The following is a 20,310-nucleotide window of genomic DNA, read 5'->3' on the forward strand; positions in this document are numbered from 1 at the left end:
TCAACTTGCTAGCTTTTGATCATATGCCAAGTCAGCCCATTTCGACAGTGGTTTAGCTGGTAGCATGTTATAGCCAGGTGTTAGAGTTTCCGATTCAGGTTACGTTCGCTTGGCATGCCGTTACTGTTGAGTCAACCAGCATAAAAAGTGCCTGAGCGTACATCTTGACTTGAATACAAGTTTTCAAGATGTAAAGTTTTTTCCTCGTGCCATATTATCTGCAGTTGTTACATTACATCTGACAACTTGTTACACAACCTGGGATTTGTACATACAACAGTTGTGGTGCACTCATCGACAGCAAGGGACGCCAAATTGCACAAAATACCATTTTTTACATAATGTTACCTTAAAGCAAGGCCCAACAGCTTATGGTGAATAATGTCTACCAACGTTCTACTGTCTACTTGTGCAACTGTTTCCCATTATCCTGAAGTTGTGGCTCGTGAGCACAGTGAATGGTGCTCAAAGTTACAAAGCTTTGCTTTAAGAAAAGATAACCTTCATCACAGGTCTCCTATCTGTATAGCCTCCTTGCATTTTCTGTGAAGAGGATGTTGTGGCAGGGCGGACAGCCTCTCTCCATCTCCAGCGTGAACACAATGGTGAAGTCGAGGAGCGGTTCTCAACCAATAACAGCACTTCACAGCTGTGGTTAACTTGAGAAATGCGAAAGCACTGCAAGCAACGTAACTCTTTACACATCAAATGCTTTAAGTCTCGTGCTGTAATCTCTTAAAGACTTCAGTATTGGAAATATTGGTTGTTTAGAAATGCTCTCTGCAGATTTTATATGTTTGATCTCAGCTGTCAGTGTATCGACCGAGTATAAATTATACACGCATGCATGTACACTCCCTCCGTGCTTTTCACATTTTTTTCTCCTTTTCACCCTTTCATCTCATCAAACAGGTAAAAAAAAAAAAAAAAGGAGCAGTGCAATGTAGCATGGGGCAGGGTGGGGTTAGCATTTCAGGGAGAGCTGACGTAAATTGAATGCAGGTAGGGGTAATAGGCTGCTGGGATTCTTCCCATGTCTGTGTAAAGCTATTATAATAGGCGTCAAAGTGAAAGGAGCGATAAGAGGGCATTGGCTGCCGCTGGAAAATGAAATCCAGCTCTATCGCAGCTACAATTGCTTTTTCAGACATAAACTGGAAACCTCACAGTGTGAAATCCACCGCCACAATATGCCTGTGGAATTTGCACATCCCGCTGAATGGCCCTCCAAATATATAAAAATTATGTTGTTTTTGGATTGCCTTATTGTTTGGAGGCTTTTAACATGTTTGTGTCTGAGAGGAAGACGACGCGGGAGGGATTAAACCTGTTGTAGGAGGGTGCAGTTCAAACATAAAGCACGGGAGCATCATTGGTGTGGCTGGGTGGATCTGAATACCAATGCCTTAATCACTGGCTTTACAAAACAGGATGATTCAACTCAATCTGTGCACAAAGGCAGGGCAGGGCCTTGTAGTGGCAGCTCTCTCGTCTCCACACCTGTGTTTCAGGCGCGTTCCTGGAATTCGACAATCAGGATAAACCGTCACAAAACAAATCCAGTCTCTTTATCCACACCTGCTTCTCCAGCCTGCCCATTTGGAAAAGGTGTTTCATCAAGATGTGCACCAATTACTGACGAAAGGAGATCAGACATAAATCCTGTGAAAACACTGAAGGCGCAGACCTGAGCCGATGTTTCCGTCGGCTGCCACATACATACAAATGTGCAGAAGTGTCCCCTCGCATGTGAACATTAGAATTGACAAACAGCCCGGGGCTAACTCTGTCCTCAATGTTGCAAGTCATATGTAGTGTCAGGTTGGACTTCGTGTCCTGGAGGGGAGATGAAAAGTAATGTGACCGCTCATCCATGTCCTGGTCAACAACATGCTTGAAATATCTGACTTAAAACTATAAAAAGCTGACATATTCTTCAAAAAAAATGCATTAAATGTACTGCTGACTTCACGACTAAGTACAAAATGATTTCACACAGCTCATAACGCATGCGTCTTCATATAATTTATTTAATTGGAATTTTGTTGTCAAGGTAAAACCAGGGGGTCAAGTTAGCTTCCAATCATCTGTAAGCAAATATTGCAACTAGGACTATAAAACAGACAGTCCAGCAGTTTTTTGTTTTATGTTTTTGAAATCTGTTCAATGAAGGCTATTCCTCCGTATCTCATCCGTCCCTAACCCTCCTTGAACTGCAATGAAAAGAAATGGTCCCATTTATAATGCTAACATTTAAACCCGTGAATCCATCTGCAAGTACTGACACCTCCTTCATTTACACCGAGTCCAGATTCCTCTGACTTTGAATTTCTACCTTGATAAAGAACTATCCACTTCTGCTGCTATTTAAAGCAGAGCTTTACCGACAAAGCTTTGATACAATAAATACTTTATGTACAGCGGCTTACCAGCTAGACCATGAAATGAATTAATTTAATGGCTTTTTTCTTTCCCTTTTTAAAGGTCAGCGGCGCAATTAAATCAACTCCCATACATCTACCCCTGTTCTGAGCAAGACAGATAAATAAAAGGCGAGCAGCGACCGTGCGTGTCCACAGGTGCCGCTGGTTCCACTGGTTTCGTCAGACAGCTTTTCTCTCCGGTGAGGTGCAGCCACATGAATTCCATGCATGCCACAGAGGTGTGTAAGCCTTACCCTCCACATCAGCCTGACAAGCACTCGTGGCGTCCTCTAGTCACCATAATCCCAAGCTCCTCTCTGGCCTGTCAATAAGCCTGTCACAGTGAGGAGCATCCCCTGTCAGGGAAACCGATGTCTGGCCGGATGGGTGAATGGACACATGGATAGATGGATGGATGGATGGATAAGTGGATATATTCGTCTGTGTTCCTCAGATCGGCCCCTCTGAGAGCAACAGCAATCCAGTCTATTTACGCAGATCAATTTCTGTTTCTATGTGCCAGAGTAACAAAATTGGTTTGCTACGTGGCTGTGAGCCGCGGACATTGTGGGAGAGAGCTTGCCAAACGGACTATTTTCCTGGGCTGCATTGTTCTTTCAATTTTGCATCCTTTTGCTGTTAATACAATCTCAAAAATTCAAACGGCAAAGGTCCTTCCAGGCCATCTGACTCACAAATGGAGAAATATAAATCTGCGAGGCTGGACCACAAATGGGATTTTTATCAATACAAAAATTGGATTTCCTTTTTGCTCATACAAATCTTTCCTCAAGTAAATTGTTTTGTTTTGTTTAGTTTTGTTTTGTTTTGCGGAGGAGGTTTGGTACGTCAGAAAGTTCCAAGCGTAAAATGTGCTTTTAACAGCCGTCAGCCCTCTCCCTGACACATTCGACATGCAAATTGCATACACTGAGAGAGTCAGAGATTTTTATAATTAATTTTGTCTGCAGAGACACGAGCGACGATGATGTAATTTTAAGTGCATTCATGAGAACAACACTGAGAGACAATAGACAGCGGGACTCCTCAAGCAAGGCTGCTGCTGCTGCGTTTTGAGGAGCCAGAAAACAATACGAGCTCTCCAACTCATTCTTTTTTTTGTTAATTGGATATCATATGAAGTGTAAAAATACAACAGAGAGAAGAGTCCGTAATTCAAGGATTCACCAGCGTGCGAGATTATATTTCCGTTAATTTAATAATGTGCACAAATGTATCCTGGTAAGTAATTCTATGCATTATTGAAAATGACAGCACCAAAAACAAGGAGAAGATGGCGTACGAACATCCATTTCACAATATTGGACGGCGCTAAAGATGTCATTTTCATCATCTTTTTCATTCCGTACTTTAAATTAACTTTCAGAAGCGCTGTCTCTGCACGCCTTGGCATTAGTCTGCCCACTGAAACCTTTCCTGTTTTATTAACTGTTCAAATGTCAACCTGCAGACAGCCACAATCACGTCCACCATAATAAAATTAATATCGTTAATGTCAGTCTTTGATGCTGATTTCAAAGTGAAAACTCCAATCATCCTACACAAATTACCTGAAAATAAACCTCAGCTTGATGGACAGCTGGACCGCCTCTTACCGACTTCCCACCTTCACCTTCGTTCAACCCAACAGCTTTGTCCATGTGTGCATATGCAGAATGTGTCTTTTTGGATTTGTTTGTAGGTACGTCCATGTGTGGGTGAACGCCAGTGGCAGCTCTGCTCAGCCAGGTATAAAAACAGCCATCCAGACAGACTGGGGCTCGGGGTCAGAGCGGGCCATGTCAAAACACAAACTGGCTGAGTCTGTAATGAATCAGAGGAGAGATCATGATGCCACACTGCATCATCTGGCCTGAAGCGCCAAAGCTCAGCCCCAAAAACTAACAAATCTGTTGAGATGGTAAGTAACTGTGTTTTAGGTTCGGTTCTCGCAAGAAAAACAAAAGCTGAGATTTGATGTGTTTAATTAGATCTCACACTCCAAAGCAGACTTATTTTTTTCACACTGTGTTATATATGTTCTTGTGCATGTAAAAGAACATGCACAAGAACAAAAAAGTTAAAAAGGTCAAGTCTTGAAAGAAAAAGGAGTGTTTTAGACAGAGGGGGATACAGAGCTGCTGCACTGAACAGTATGAGAAAACTGATGTGCTTATTGAACATTAAACCATGTAAACCTATTCTAGTAGTCATCCAAAATAAAAATCATGAACCTGAAAATGAGCATAGTATATCTCCTTTAACTGGTAAAATAAGGGCAAAAGTTTTTTTCACAGATATATGTTGCATATCTGTTTTAGCAATTAAGTAATTAACTGATCAACAGAAATGTAATTGGAAATCCCAAAACTGTAAGTCAGTCAATTAAGGGTACTTCAGATTCTACTTTTGCCTCGTGGAAGTACAATACAAGAGGTGTTGACCTCTGGCCTGTGGCCCACTATTACGTTTTAGTTTTGGCTCCTCCAAGGGAAAAAGTTTGGGCACCCCTGCTTTCGACTTTGGACTGCTGGAAAACCAGCAATTTGACAATTTCATACCGGATTTTAGGAAATGTTAATTTTATTTTACTTTTTTCTGACATTAAATGAACTTATTAATGCAAAAACTATTTGTTCAGGAAAATAACTGCAGCCACAAAAACCTGTCACTGTTGTGTTACACTTTATATGAACTCATACAAGACGGTTCTGTTGTTGGCTTTAAAATGGAGTTCAGATAACCAACTGAATACAGCAGTTAGGTGAGACAGCTCGACTCCTCGCCAAATTCCTCTGCAACACAACACAACAGGCCTCGACTTGCACAGAAGACATGAGGTCAGACAGAAGAAAAGGAAGCACAGACAGAGTCAACAGGATCTGTATCAAAATTTCAGAGGTAAAACCACAATTTGTGAACGCATCACTGGCGTTGCGTATGAAATTGCAGACCAGAGTGCAACAGAGCAGAGAACAGCGAGTCCTTGAACAATGGAGGAGAAGCTGACAGAGAAGAGCGCACGATTGTTAAATCTTATTGGCCACTTTGCAGCTCAGACAGGATAAAAGCCTGTCAGCGACACCTGCTCGTGTGAGCACACAGACACGTTTTAATTTAGAGACGGCTGATGCTGAATGCATACCCGCTGCAGACGTTTTTATATTTAGTGCCAGCTATACGATCTCAAGTTGGTGTGAAACGCAGATAAATCAAAAGAAGCTGTATTTCAGCGTGAGAAACAAATCTTCAAAGCCCTCGCATAGTGTAAGCACAAAAAAGGAGAAGCAGGAGCAGCAGCCTGGTGTCAAACTGGATTTTAATTGATTGCTGTCTCTCTTTTAATCCACACTATGGAAACTTTTTCAAAAGGCTCAGTGTAGGTTTCTACCACAGGAACAAACTTTAATGTGGCGCGCTTTTATGTTGTTTTTAAACCTGTTTTACTTGATTATGGGAATTTGTTTGCATCAGCACAGATCCTTTAGGTGTCAGGTGTTGTTTACCGTGGTGCTTTGAGCGACGATTTTTAAGAAATTGTAAATACCTGACTCATCATTGTACCTTGCCTGCTGAGGCTGGCCTGCTTCTCTGGACGTGCGGGGGCTTAGTCACTGCTATATTATTATTTATAAAGGCCACTTTAGGAAAGCTCCCTTCATATTTATGAGTCTAAATTAGTCAGAAATGTGGAGCTCAAGATAGCCTGAGTACCAGGATTCATTGTTGCTGACTGTTTTTTAAAGCTTGAACACAGGAAGAAAGCTTCCGTGATGGACGGAGTTTGTTAGCTTTTAATGCACTCTGCACTTTATGCCGTGAAGCGTTTAATCCTTTTTTTTTAACTTGCTGCTTAGCATGTTTTATGCCAGCGTGCAGCTTTCAGTGCTGCTGGCATGTTCTAAAATTTATTTAAGAGGGAAGTGTTCTGAGCAGCATTATCATGTTCAAGTTCAAAAAGGGTTTTTTTTTTTCTCTTTCTTCCAAATCATTCAACTGAGCAGAAAGTCTAATAAAGAAAGCTCATCATCATAAGAATGAATTCTTTATACGTAAGAAATGAATCTCGGTTTAACATTGCATTTTAAATAGACTGCAGGGAATTGACCTCAAAGAAATCAGCTTTATCACACAGTTGTATAACTTCACTTTTTTGGGGAGTATTACTACCGAGTTTTCCCGAGCGAGAACAACACCCTGAGAAGAAATATGTCTTAATCCAGTTCAGCTCCATTCATAATCCTCGGGAAGTATTCCATCTACCTAAATTAACAGCATCAAAAGCATCATAATGCACATCACACAACAAAAGAAAAATAAGATCATCCACGAAGAAGAAATTAATTCATAATTAATATCAATTCAAAATTAATTGCGTATCACTAGCGGCGGCATAAGACAAGTAATTAGCAGACAGCAATGACATGGCCCACAAGATCTGCAAGAGAGCAATGAAAACAGCCGGCTACAAACCTCGTACTGTTAGCTAACCGATATTTGCCAAACACACAAACACAAACAGGATGAACAAAGCCGAGACATCGACTCACATTATGTATATTAGTACGCGCAGCAAATCTTTTTAATTTGATGAAGTGTAGCTGTAATTCCCAGCATCTGCGCTCTCAAGGGAATGAACCCTCTGGGAAGAGAGGCTGTCGGTTCTGAGCTGCCAGCATCAGGAGAGGAGACTCCTGCCTCCACGTTCGAGGCCCATAAACCATTTATTTGGTCAAGAAAGCCATCCGAAAGATATGATCGGACTGTTGTCAGGCAGGTTTGCTCATGTAATTGTATAGGGGGGAGCAGCAGTAGCAGCAGGTGTTACAGCAGAGTCAGGTCAGAGTGGGCAGAGCATTGTTGGCTTTTGAAAGGACTGCTGGGTATATGGTGCAGCTACGTAGTACAGTGTGCCAGATGTGAGTGTAGCAGCAAAATTAAAGAGACAAATGAGCCTTTGTGATTATAAAATGTGTTTATGACTTGTTCAAAAAATCTTAACTGGTCTGCCGGTGTAATTGCCTTGTTATTTCCTAAATATGTGCTTTATGTAACTAAAATTGGACCGAAAATAGCCTCAGATCTGCAAATCTAACAGTGAGCTCCTCGAGCCCCAGCTGCCAACACTCAACTCTGGTTGAAACTCTACAAACTCCTGTGAAGTCTTGTTGTGGGGTTGGGGGCGGCTAGAGAGGCTGAAAAAAAAAAAAACCACATAATGAACGTGATTTGAATCAACACGAGCCACTCCGCTTGTTGATTTTGTTTAGCTTCATTAATCAATGGTGAAACATTTGCTGTATGCAATCTAATATAAACACACGTCCTCCCATTCTTCCCATCTCTCTCTGTACTGTGATGGACGTTCAAATTATGGATCACATCTGCTGCCGACAGCCTCACACTGGAAGTAAAGACGACTGCCAGACCCAATTGCATGGGAGAATTATGGCAAATGTAAGTGGTAAGTTGCCACATTTATATAACAAAGAGAACTTTTATCCAAAGTGCTTTACAAGGTTTTTGCTGCTCATTCACGCAGACACTATGACTTATTTCCACGCCTGACCAGTGGAAGAAAATTGGAGTTTGGTGTCTTATCCAAGGATGCAAAATATGTCATTTCTGCTGCTGAGGGTCTCTCTATAAAAACAAAACAAAAGACGTTTGCAAAGTGTCATAGTGCTTAGCTGATCAGAGGCAGCCAGCCCAGGCAGGTGCAGAGCCAGACCTTTTGGAGGAATAAACACCTTGATCGTATTCTGCCCCGATTCTGAGCCGTTTACTAACAGAAGGAGAGCTCAGAGATTACGTTTTAACTTTTGGGATTCAAAAGTTAACCACTCCTGTTTATCAACCTGACTGTAGCAGCGATCAGTGGAGGTGATTTTGTGATTTTAAGCTTTAAAAATGTGTTTTATTTCAGTAACGGAACGTTAAAGAGAGGAGAGGGGGAAAAGAAGAAAGAGAACCGGAGTCTCTGGTGAGTGCTGAGCTTAGTGATTGACCTGAATACAAACACACAGGTACAGACCTTCCGCGTTTCTTTGCTCTCAATCTTGTGGCAAAGTATTCTGTCAAAAACCCACCAATGATCCTCTTGAGCACCATTAAATAACCACCACTGCTGATGAAAATCTACTATCTAATGTTTAAAATCTTTATTCACGTTACTTTTTAGTCCCAATTGCAGACGGTCCTTCATTGTGAGCAAATGAAAGGGACCATTACCCTGAGCAAACATCTGGATTTCTCTGGGTTTGTTGGGAACATTTGGAATAATGTAAATACACAAGTCAAGGCAAGGTAGGATGTGGGGATCAACTCTGTGATCAGTGTAAACTTCAGGACTTATTAATATAATTTGGAGGTACAATCCCGAGACAGACGGATGCACATAGGATGATTTCTGTGTCACAACATGGCTGTTTCACGACACACAGCCTCTGCAGAGTGCTGTGAACTGCTTTTACATGCCCTCCTCTTCCTGGACACCACAACTGTATATTACACAACAGCGTTAACCACAGCTGTTAACAACCATGACTCGTCCATCTGTCCGTTCCCTGATGCCCTCTCTTCATCAGTCTGCGTGAAGCCGTCTGTAATCAGATTAGGCAGTGACTGGGTGACTGGGGCTTCTGCATCCACCCATGGTTCCATCCCACTGTTAGCAACATCTGCGTCATGTGGAGAACCATGTGCATGCTGCGAAGGAGACGGATTAATGTGCTGATGTGTGTGCATGAGTGTGTACAGGAGAGCGTTACAGCTCTCCGTTTATTTTACACTGACAGGTCCTGTGTTGTCTGAGTCACCTACAGAATTAAGGAGAATTCATGCTCGAGATGTGACATAACACAGACACAATTTAGTCATTCCTTGGCTGATATATCGGAACTGGAAACCTATAGTCTTCAGTGGTATATCCCTTATACAGTCAACATGAAATCGTACGGACGCAGTGATACATAATTTGTGGTGATAAGCAAACAAGAGGAGATTATATTGAATTAAACACCGCGGTGTAATCAGTGTTATTACAAGGGAGGCTTAATTAAGAAATCACATTAATGCATTTTCAACAGAAAAAAAAGGCAAATATCTTCAAATACTGTTGTAGACTGGAAATTAAGAAAAATAACATCTTTTATCACCCAGCCTGACCCAAAGGGGGAGTGGAGATTATATAACCGAGGAGAGGAGAGGAGAGGAGAGGAGAGGAGAGGAGAGGAGAGGAGAGGAGAGGAGAGGAGAGGAGAGGAGAGGAGAGGAGAGGAGAGGAGAGGAGAGGAGATGAAGAGCTGTAATTGGTCATCTAGAATACCTCTGTAGCTTTAGCAGAGACTCTGCACTGTGTCCCTCGCTTTAGCGTCATTTATCATTGTGTCATTCCTGAATCAGAATCTAACAGGTCTAATCTAACATCCTCACTTTCTGGGGCAGTATGTTACAAAGGAAGCTGCGCAAAGTCAAAGTCGAACAGAATGCACTTAGATTATCTCCCTCTTGACAGAGAAGCGCAGGAGAGGGCGCATCCTGACGATTAGGTGCGTTGAGATAACCCCCGACGTGCAGAGCGCCTCTTGCTGTGCAGCCTCATGTGCGCCCCTCACCTGGTTAAGGGCTCTACAGCCACTCAGATCCCGCCTGCCACAGCCTGGCCTGATCCATCCTGCCTCAGCCCTAATGTCTCATTGGCATTCAGTCACACGCCTGCAGCAAGCGGGCGAATGGAAGGCTTGGCGCTAGCTCACCGCTATTAAGATTCTACAAAGCCAGCCGTTCCCCTGCCGCCACAAGCACACAGCGAATCACACAGCCAAGGAATAATAAAAGAGCTGGGGATGAGCGTAACAGCTGGGCCAGTCAGCCACACAGCCAAGACACAGAGACAGGAGCAAGATTTTGGGATAAAATTTGGAAGCTCTGCTATTCATTAAGTTTATGAGGGCAGCAGATTGGTTCACTGTTCACTCTGCAGTATCAGCTAATGAAAATTATATACTTCAAGTGGCTAAATCACCAGTGCAAACGCATAATCGCACTTGCCCCAGTCACCCCCCCTCCCTCCCACCCTCCGTCATCTGCAAAACCACACCGTGACCACCTCATGATGAGCCGTATTACTGGCAAGCCTCCCATCATGAACCACAGAGAGGCAGCACCCCACCGGCCCATCGCCCCGGCCTGTTTGTGTCTGCCTATCGACATCCCCTCAGAATCCTAAGCTGCTTGCTAATCACCCTTTGAAAGAGCAGACTAATTCAGATGTCAAGGCCCATTACCTGTGAGCTGTCTAGAGGTGACCTGAGCCCCTATCTCGCCGTGATAAACACCAGTTGGAGGATAATGCACATCTGGAAAATAGGAAAGTGGCTAGCGACACGCCGGCCAAGTGTGCAATCGCTGAACGCAGCTGAAGGGGGGTGGGGTGGAGGGACGATGGCGTGTAGCAATCATTGTTGCATAAAGATAACGTCCTTCATGACAGTGCTTGGTCAGTCAGCCGCCGTATGGCTGCTGTGCCTCTGGTAAAATAAACAAGACTCTCAGACCGAGGAGTGACTCCTCACCAGCCGTCCCCTCCGATCTGCTCTCAGACACTGACAGAGACGATGCTCGACCAAAAAGACGGCCCAACCCCCACCTCTTACCCATCCCCAATTCTGTTTCACATGTGCAGGATGTGACTGATGCAGTCTGAGGAGGAAGACGTCAGGAAAAAGGAGGGGGAGGGGGGGGATCACATTAGGGATGAACACTTGTAATTTCAGATTGTTGCTATATCACATATAAGCATCTTCTGGGGATTTTAAGCTCCTGTTATGATACTATTTGGACGATTACATATTTAGGGGGTTTCTGCGGTTGCCAGGGGATAAAATGATACCACTAAATCCAAAAAGTATGATACAACCAGCTACAGGGGTTGTACGCTGAGTATCTGGACATCTACTCTATGGTTACATTTAGAAAAGGACACATTTATGTCGCCGGGAGAGAATATACGGCAGAGATCTCACAACTGTAGGTCAGAGAGGAGCAGAGGGAAAACAGAGCTCTCCACAAAGCCGGCAGAAACAACAGTAGGTAATGGGGGCAAATAGGATGCAGGTCAAAGCAAAAATAACCACTTCCAATACCCATTACTGCTCGCCTATTCAGTCAGTGGTGAAACACACTCCCAATGGTGAAAATTACCTCCCTGTATTCAACTAAAAAATGTAACAAATGATTTCATGAACCCCTAATAAATACATATTTACTGGGCCGGGATTAGAGTTAGTCATTATATCGCAGTACGAGCGCTAACAGGCATTTAGGACGACAACGGAGTCTTTAATTGGAACAGGGACTGAAGGCACAGAGGAACTGAAAATCCCCCAGAACCTCCCAGTGATTGAAAATAATATATATCCCAGAGGAAATTCAACATACTGTAAACACTCAAATGCTATTTGTATGCTTTACAGCTTTATGAGCGACGCTACTGTAAGCTACTATAGATGATGCAATTAGAGAGATAATTCTCCCATGTTGGAGATGCAACTTCCCAGGCTTTTCCCCATGCAGCGTAGATTATGTAGTTTGCTTGTACTGGTTTGACCCCTCCATTCCCTCAACACACACACACTTGCTCATTAAACGCCGCCACTATGATCTGTGTCCACCACCCTGAGCTCCCTGGTAGGTGATCACCATAATGTCTGCCTCGTGGCCTGAACAGACACCTCAGCACGGCCAAAAATCAAGGTTTACAATGCAAACTGCTTCACTCTATTCAAGCACAACTCTCAGTCAGTCCTCACACGTTTTTAAAGCTCCACAATTTCCTGTTTCTTTTTTAAAAACACTAAAAAGGAGGATTCCTCCTTCCATTTCAGCGACTCTATTTACATTATATTTATACTCATATAAACAGGAGTCTGGAGAATAAACCCATTTACTCTCACTTTTACCTTTTTTTTTTGCTTGTTTGCAGAATGCCGCAGCGATAAACAGACCTGATTATAGAGAGACATGATGTATGACTTAAAGACGTTCAGGCTTGAAAGCTGAAAAATGCAATTCCCACATTGTTGTTGAAATCAACTCACAGTTTGCAGCTATTCAACCTCCTCTATATCGCTGCATATAAACCTAAGTGACACCCATGAAGGGAAACAGCGCATACATTTCACCGCCACACGGCAATCACCGTGACACTCTCTGATCATCAATTTTCAAAAATGCACAGTTCCAACTCCAGAGCATCTCATCGAGCATGCTGTTTACGCTGCAGCCGCTGCAGGTGCTGCTGGAGAGCGCGAGAAGAGCTGCGCCAACTTGATCAAAGTGGGAATAATGAGAGCGCGCTGCGGTAAAGCGGGAGTCATGCTACGCTTTTTGACTGTAGCCTTTACTCTGATATCACCAGTCGTCGCGCACGTGTACACACACACGCACATGAGTGGAGTATCCTGCTCTAGTATTGATGAATTATTGAGGACCTGGAGTAGGGTTGGAAGCAACTTTACGCTCGTTTGTTTTGTATTCGCATTACGCCTCCTTTCCCACCCACTCCCCCTGCCCCCACCGACACACTGCCAGGCATGAGAGAGTGGGATCTCAACGAGGATGCTTTGGGGTGTTGGCAGCTCTGCTTTGCAGCAGTTTTATGGGGGAACTGATATAGTGTTGCACTGCAGTAAAAACAAAACAACAAGCCAACACTCCTGCTATTTAGTCTTGATATGTAAATTCGGCCAAAAACAAAAGTGGGATTAACATCCAGAAGTTGATTAATTTAATAAATCAATTTGACTTTGTTTATCGTTATGTCTGAAATCCCTATTTTTAATCTGTATTTTAGATAGTCAGCGGTTCTTTAGGGGAAAAAATTAGATTTTAGGTCTCAGTTCTAATTAAAATTATGTGTCGAGATGGACATTTTGCACTTAGATCTCTCTCTCCTTGTATTTTTGAGTGTGTATGTGTGTGTGTGTGTGCATGTGTGTGTGTGTGGTTAGACAGCAGCACTTCACTAAAAAGTCTGACAGCTGCCTCCGGCACATACGGGAGATGCTTGATGACAGTCACAGAGGACAAACAAGCTGTACATCAACAAAATGCTTTGCAGGATGATATAGCGAAAGGCCAAACAGACATAAAAAGCATGGCGTGCTTACAAAGAAATAAATAGCAAGGACGGAGAAATATAAATATCCTCCTTTCACCTCGTTTAAAGTAAGTATTTAACTAGAATCAGCGCCTCCGTGCATCAGTCAAGTTACAGTCTGTGCAGATTCACAGTAAGAAACATGCTGTCTTCATTTAGAGTAGGAGTACAGAGGACTGACGGAGTTTAATCACATGTTGCAACTGCACGGGTCATTCGTTAGGATGTAATGTTAGCAGTTAACGTTTTTGCAAACCACAGACACATGCAAGATGGACATCTGCCCCAAACGTGGCATTTCGTGGTCACATTATATGCTTATGTCATATCAGGAGGTGGAGGGGACGGCAGTGGCGTTATCACATACCAACAAGGCTACCAAACGGCCGACCACAGTCAGGGTCACGCCACTGGTTATTTTAAAGGATACCTAAGGACATTTCCAGCCATTTTTGTGCTGTCAAAAGCAGAATCTTTTAAAAAGGAGACCCGTGGACATATCCAGTGTTTTTTGTGAACAGTGTTTTTCGCTATTTTTCATGACCGTGGCACCCAAAACAGTTTTTTTAAGCCTACCATGATGTTTTCCTGACCCTATCCAAGTGGTTTTTGTGCCTAAACCTAACCAGAGCATAAGCACAGCGTTGTGACAAGAGAGAAATAGAAAAATCTCAACCTAACAAACATAAAGTTGCAACATAGAGAGAGGTTTTGCAGAAACGTTCAGTATCCAACCACATGTGAAATATGGTCAATAATGAATAATGAACGTGAGTGACCCAGGTTATTGCCGCATTTGAAGAGCTATAATGAGAAAGTTATTTTTGATTGAATTTAATTAAAGGCCTGACACTTTTTCTGTACAATAAACGTGTCAACAAAATGCATCACAGTCATCACACGACATTCAGCAGACAATCTAAATCGCCGCCACAGAATTAATCCCTCTGATTCAGAGAGAACAGAGGAGGGAGCGTGAAGAGAGACAGCACTGAAAGTTAGTAAGACATTAATGAGGCGAGGTTAGAAGGTTGAGAACAGCGATGGAACAACACTCCTGCTAATTGTCATGCTTTGGCACTGCGGAAATCGTCTTGCATTTGCAGCTTGATAAGCCCTGCCTAAGTGTCTCTGTGCAGCACGAACTAACCAGCGCTCCCCTGATGAGCGCGGTGACATGCCGGTGGCCCGGTGGTGCCAACAAAACAGGAGGGCTTGTGATCGAGTGTTTGCCGCCGTGCTTCCCCTCTCCAACACTGTCGGAGGTTAACTAGCATGACGGTCAAATCATAAGCACCTGCTTGGACTATTAAAGCGGTCGGTCCTGAGCTTTTTTTTGTTTAATGCAGCCCCAGAGCTCCTTCAGATGAGCTCGTTGACACCAAGAGTGAGATTCCAAATGTGTTCATGTGATTTTAAACTGAATGTTATTTAACACTTGACTAGAGGCACGGCTCTAAGGATGGCAATGTCAGTCTATTGGTTGTATCGTTAGGCTCTACAGACTTTGTGTTCCACTGACTCTGGCGCAACCATTTAAGATTTGTGAGTGTAATTTTGCAGACACGAGCATGTTGAATCAGATTGTATAGTAATAACTTGTGGCACCATCATGACAACGTTTAAACGTGTACAATACTTTGGTTCATGAATAAATACTTGCCAAACTAATGACATTCATATCAGATCCACTGTTTGAGTTGGAGAGCCTTTACTACTCTGGAAAACTCTGTAAACAGCCAGTAAATGGAACTTGAGTTGGGACCATTTTCATCAAACTATACCAACAGTTTGGCGTCTATACAACTTTCTACAAATAATATAAACGTTACATTACTGCCCACCATATACAGTATTTTAAACTTTTCAGATTTATGTTTACCAGCTCTCAAGTAGTCATTACCTCCGCCAAGGAGGCTGTTTTTACCCTCGTCTGTTTGTTTGTTGGTTTGTCAGCAGGATTGCACAAAAAACTATTGAACAGATTTTGACAAAACTTGGATGGAGGATGGGTTCCAGCCCAGAACAATACCCATCACAACTGGTGTGGACCTGGAAAAAGGATTTTTTTTCTCGCTTTCTTAAACATTGCAGGTTACGATGTTTTTCAACATTCTTGTCAATTTCTTAAGGAACTGTACATGGCTCTACGTGAGAAAAACTGGCAGATCTAGGTGGCCGGTATCTACGAGTGAGTACGATTTCATGCGAATAAAGGAGACTGTTGGGACTCAATCCATCAGAATCCATCATTCTGCTTTTTATTGTTGTCAAGGTCGCGTCGTCATTGTGTGGAAAATCCGCGCTTTATCGCCACACAATGACAACGGGACATTGTATTCGCTGTGATGGATAACCTAAATGAAAGTTAGTGCTGGGTGTTTTTCATAATGCAGTGAAATAAACTGAAAACTGTCAAGGCCTGGAAGGTATTAAAAACACATTGTGCAATCGTGTACACTACAGTGAGCTTTAGAAAATGGTCAGCAGAAACACAGAGTATATAGATATTTACAGCTAATGGGCTGAAACATGACAAAAAACACATTAGTATTGCCCTTTAGGTTCTTCTATATAGGAGCACATCAGAGCTGTGCTGGTTCAATGAATAAAGCAGCAGGAGAGCAGCTGACGCAAACGTTCTGCTTCCATTTAATATAGTGTCAAGTAGAGATTTGCCAAGTTTCATTTTTATCATATTCTGTGTTCACAACATGTTATACTACTAATGAGGCACATGAGAATTCACAACCACCTACAGTACAGTTTATTGTGTGTACAGTAATCATTTTATCATTTGTTCATTCAGCCTTTATGGAAACAGTTGGCACCGATGAGATTAAGACTGTTTTTTTCCAAGGGACGCCTGGCCTAGAAAGCAACATCAAGACAGTTGTACACAACTTACAGGAACATGCATACCAGGCAACGGCGCAATTAAAATGACAAAGAAGCGCAAACGTAGCTACGTAAGCACCAAACAGTCAATAATCCGGTAGCGGAGCAGCAGGATCAGGTCTTAGAAAAACACATCATAGCTGATGTCTTCATAAATCTGCATAAAAAAAACTCATAATCACTTTAAAATCACTAAGAAAGAGCTCATTGAGCCTTAAATGACTCTGTTATGAGTTCTGTGCCAGAGGAGTAGTGTATGTGATGGCTCTCCTGCTCCATTCAGCTGATTGTCAGAAACATCTCTCAGGCGAGAACAGATGTCTCTAGTTATTTGACCAGGCTCTCTGAGCCGCTGTATTCCCACTCTCACTCTCACTCTCACTCTCAATCCCCCCCCCCGTTTTTTTTTTTTTCCAGGCAGCCGACTGCAAATCTCTTTCCTGTGACAAAGCATCGCCTGTCAAGAGGATGATTCCATTGAGAGGCACTTCCTGATATGAGAGGTGCATTAATGTGATTAACCCACACTCACTATTGCTGTTTGATACAGGGGCTTAGGGGCTCATGTCACTCTATATTCTTCTCTATTGGCATGATCGGCAGGTAATGGAAAATATGTTGCTGTGTGAGCAGAGGCAGATAACTCAAAATGTAATCTAGGGTAAATTGTTATCGATAGCAGCATCCGCTGCCTGATTATGCAAATTTCACTTGAAAACGCAAAGATAATGAAGAACAAACTCATCCTCTGGAACCTCAGAAACAGATTTATGCCGTTCTGCAAAGTTAATACGTTCTCATTATCACAGCAACAATTATCAAGTATTAAAAGCATAAAGATCAAACAACTATCTTCCAATCATAATGCTGTTATTCCCACACCAACTGTGTTTTATTGAATTTAAATGAATAACCATTTAGTTTAAACACACCTGCAGTCTGGTTTAATTTAATGACTTTATTAAATATCATAAAGCTGATTCAAACTCTCTGACTGAGACGCAAAGAGCTGCAGAGGCAGAGTGCATCAATTCTTCAGCGGGGCTTCATGTATGCATGTGTTTCTTAGGTTTGCACAGCTAATATTAATCATCCACATGATAGAAGGGGGCTTTTCGCACTCGCTGCACTGAGAAATTATTCATTTGATGTCAGAGTCATCATCCATTCAGCTGCATATAAATGGCCACAGGTTGTACGCATGTTTTGATCGCACCGTGATTGAAGCTGCAAACATATAGGAGGCGCAGCAGAAAAACAACTGAGCGGCGGAAATTCTGGGACGCCATTCATGGAGCTTTTTCATCAGGCATCTCTTCCCCGATCCTTAGCTGGAGGTACTGGCAGAAATAGATTCCCGTAGCGAGCGCGTTGCTTTTAATAGAGGCATCTCCCGGCTTAATCAAAGATACCAGGAGAATGGGCACGTACGACTCACGGTGCATGAGGAAAATCTTGGCGCAGGCTTAGTGTGAACTTCCTCATTTCAAAGCATTAAACATACATACCCCGTGTGAGGATGTATGCATGTGAGAGACGGCTCTTTCTTCACTGTCCCCAGAGAACATGTGATGCACCAGAAGCGGCAATAGAAAAGTAAGTGAAGTGCTGTGTGACTGTGCGACTCTTTCAGCTTACACTCTCCTCGATCAATGGCTCAGATAGATAATAGCCTCCATGGAGACTTGCATCTTTCTCTCTATCCTCGCCTCAAATCCCCATTTCTGCTTTGGCGTCTCTGCACGCCCTCTCCCCATCTCTTCCCTCCTAGCTCCACCCCAGCTGTCAAGCATGCAGCACAGGAAGCCCACCAGCTCCAGAGGGCAAGGCACGGCAGAGCACACGAGAGGGTCTTGGGAAGAGCACGGGGGAAACATCTGGTAGACCCAGAGAGAGGCCGCCCGTCGCTGCCGGCCGCCGTCGTGTCATCGCAGCTTTTCCCGGGCTGCCTGCTCACAGCTGATCCTCTAGGCCCACTGCCTCCATCAGAGTGGAGAAAATCCACTGGCTAACTCAATTATGCAAGAGGTGTGAATTAAACATGAGGCTACCACACAGGAATGTATACACACACATGCACAATACATAAGCATACAATATCACAACCCCATCTGTACGCTGATGCCAGAGGGGCTTGGCGGGGGCCCCTTTGTGCACACAGAACACCGAGGAGCTCATAGTAACCTTGAGAAGGGAGCATGGACACGTAGCTCAGACTGGTGTGAGTGACGCTGACGAAATAGGTGCTGAGGAATTTTGCCATCCTTGCCACCTATTACTCCCTGCGAGATTTAAAGAGCAAAAACAGCCTCGTGTGGGAGTTAAGCCTGGAGCCAGAGGCAGAGCTGATTCCTTCCCCGTTCCCTCTCCCTCTGCATCTTTGTGTGTCTCCCTCTCTCTCCCTTCCCTCACTCTCTGCCCTTTATTAATCATCCTTGGTTAGTGGGGCAGAGAGCGTGGTGTTAGGAGCTCTTGGGATTGTAGAGCCATGAAACACACACACACACACAAACACCTTTATGTGTTTGTGCATGCGTGCACACTAATAGGCACCGGGGCTCATAAATCTAGGCAAACATTCTCCCGTTCATCTCTTGTTTGCCCGTGAAAAGATATAAAAATCAATCAAATATTAATAAAAATGAGTGGAAACTCCTCGCAACTGACACACAGCATAAGTACGCATGTGCACGCCTGCAGCTGATCTTCAGGGATCCTGGCCTGAGGGTCCTGGGACTCTGCTGCTGCTGCTGCTGCTGCTGCTGCTGATGTAACCTTTTGAACAGCATACAATGTGCAAAATGAGGCCAATCTCCCTCGCCAATAACCACACAACCTTTCACCTGAGAACCAGCAGCATCGCCAGCTATTAGTCCTCATTATCAGAGTGTTTGGATGTTGCAGCCAGCATCCTTTTTTTTCCTTTTTTTTTGTTTCTGGAGAGCCGGATGTAGAATGATGAGACAACGAGATACAAACCCGGCTCACCACTCCATGCTTCTGTGCGAGCCAATGGCAGCAGGGTAGCGGGAATAATGGAGGATGTAATAAGGCCTTATTTCTATGCATGTAAGTGCACTTAGCCTAGAAGGCTCCGACTGGGCTACATGCCATTACTACCATTATCACTAGTGGATCTTCCTGACAAAGTGGTGAGAGAATTGGCCAATTAGATGTTATGGGACAGCAGGAGGTTTACAGTACATGTCCTGGGAGCCCTTTGGGAAGAAGTGTGTGTACTCACTTTATTCACCTTTTCACTCTGTTTCTGAAAGGTTTAGTCAACTTTAGGTCACATGTACACATCCATATGCCACAGGGAGACTTATAAACCTATTCCAAGTTATATATGATGTAATCTGTGAGAATAAATCTGAACATTAATGTTATTTGAGGATGAATTAGAGCATGTTTGACTTGAGATGAGGGCACCAATGTTTCTGTTGGATGTGTACAAGCATGAGGGTTCATCTTACAAACAGCTCAGGTGAGAAAGGGAAAGTAAAGCGGGGAGGACGCACCTGGTTTGACCGTCTTCAAGCGAATCGGTTCCCGAAAGTGGCGGATGACAGCCAGGGTGTCGCGGTTTGTAAGTCCACTGACCGGCGTCCCGTTCACCTCCAGCAACACGTCCCCGTAGTAGGGCAGCTTCCCGACGTGACACACCAGCACGTCCAGCTTCATCTGGCCCAGGTAGGGGAACTGTCCCAGCTCTGCTCCTCCCAGGACCTCCACCACGGAGCCAAAGTCCCCCAGGTTCCCCCATGACACCGCGCACTCCACCACTTTGCTGGACCAGTGTTTCTTCTTCTTCAGCGTTCTGGACAT

At 43.6% G+C, this 20,310-nt stretch overlaps 1 protein-coding gene across 1 annotated transcript in view; it reads right to left on the minus strand.

The window, feature by feature from the left end:
- The window catches only part of magi3b (membrane associated guanylate kinase, WW and PDZ domain containing 3b), a 147,037-nt gene extending 126,727 nt beyond the window's left edge, over positions 1–20,310 (minus strand). The window contains exon 1 of the mRNA XM_073468390.1: positions 20,004–20,310. Within this exon, the coding sequence (XP_073324491.1) occupies positions 20,004–20,310 (307 nt within the window). The remainder of the gene's footprint in view (positions 1–20,003) is intronic.

The sequence above is a fragment of the Pagrus major genome, chromosome 6 (genome assembly GCF_040436345.1).
Source record: "Pagrus major chromosome 6, Pma_NU_1.0".
NCBI classification, from domain to species: domain Eukaryota; kingdom Metazoa; phylum Chordata; class Actinopteri; order Spariformes; family Sparidae; genus Pagrus; species Pagrus major.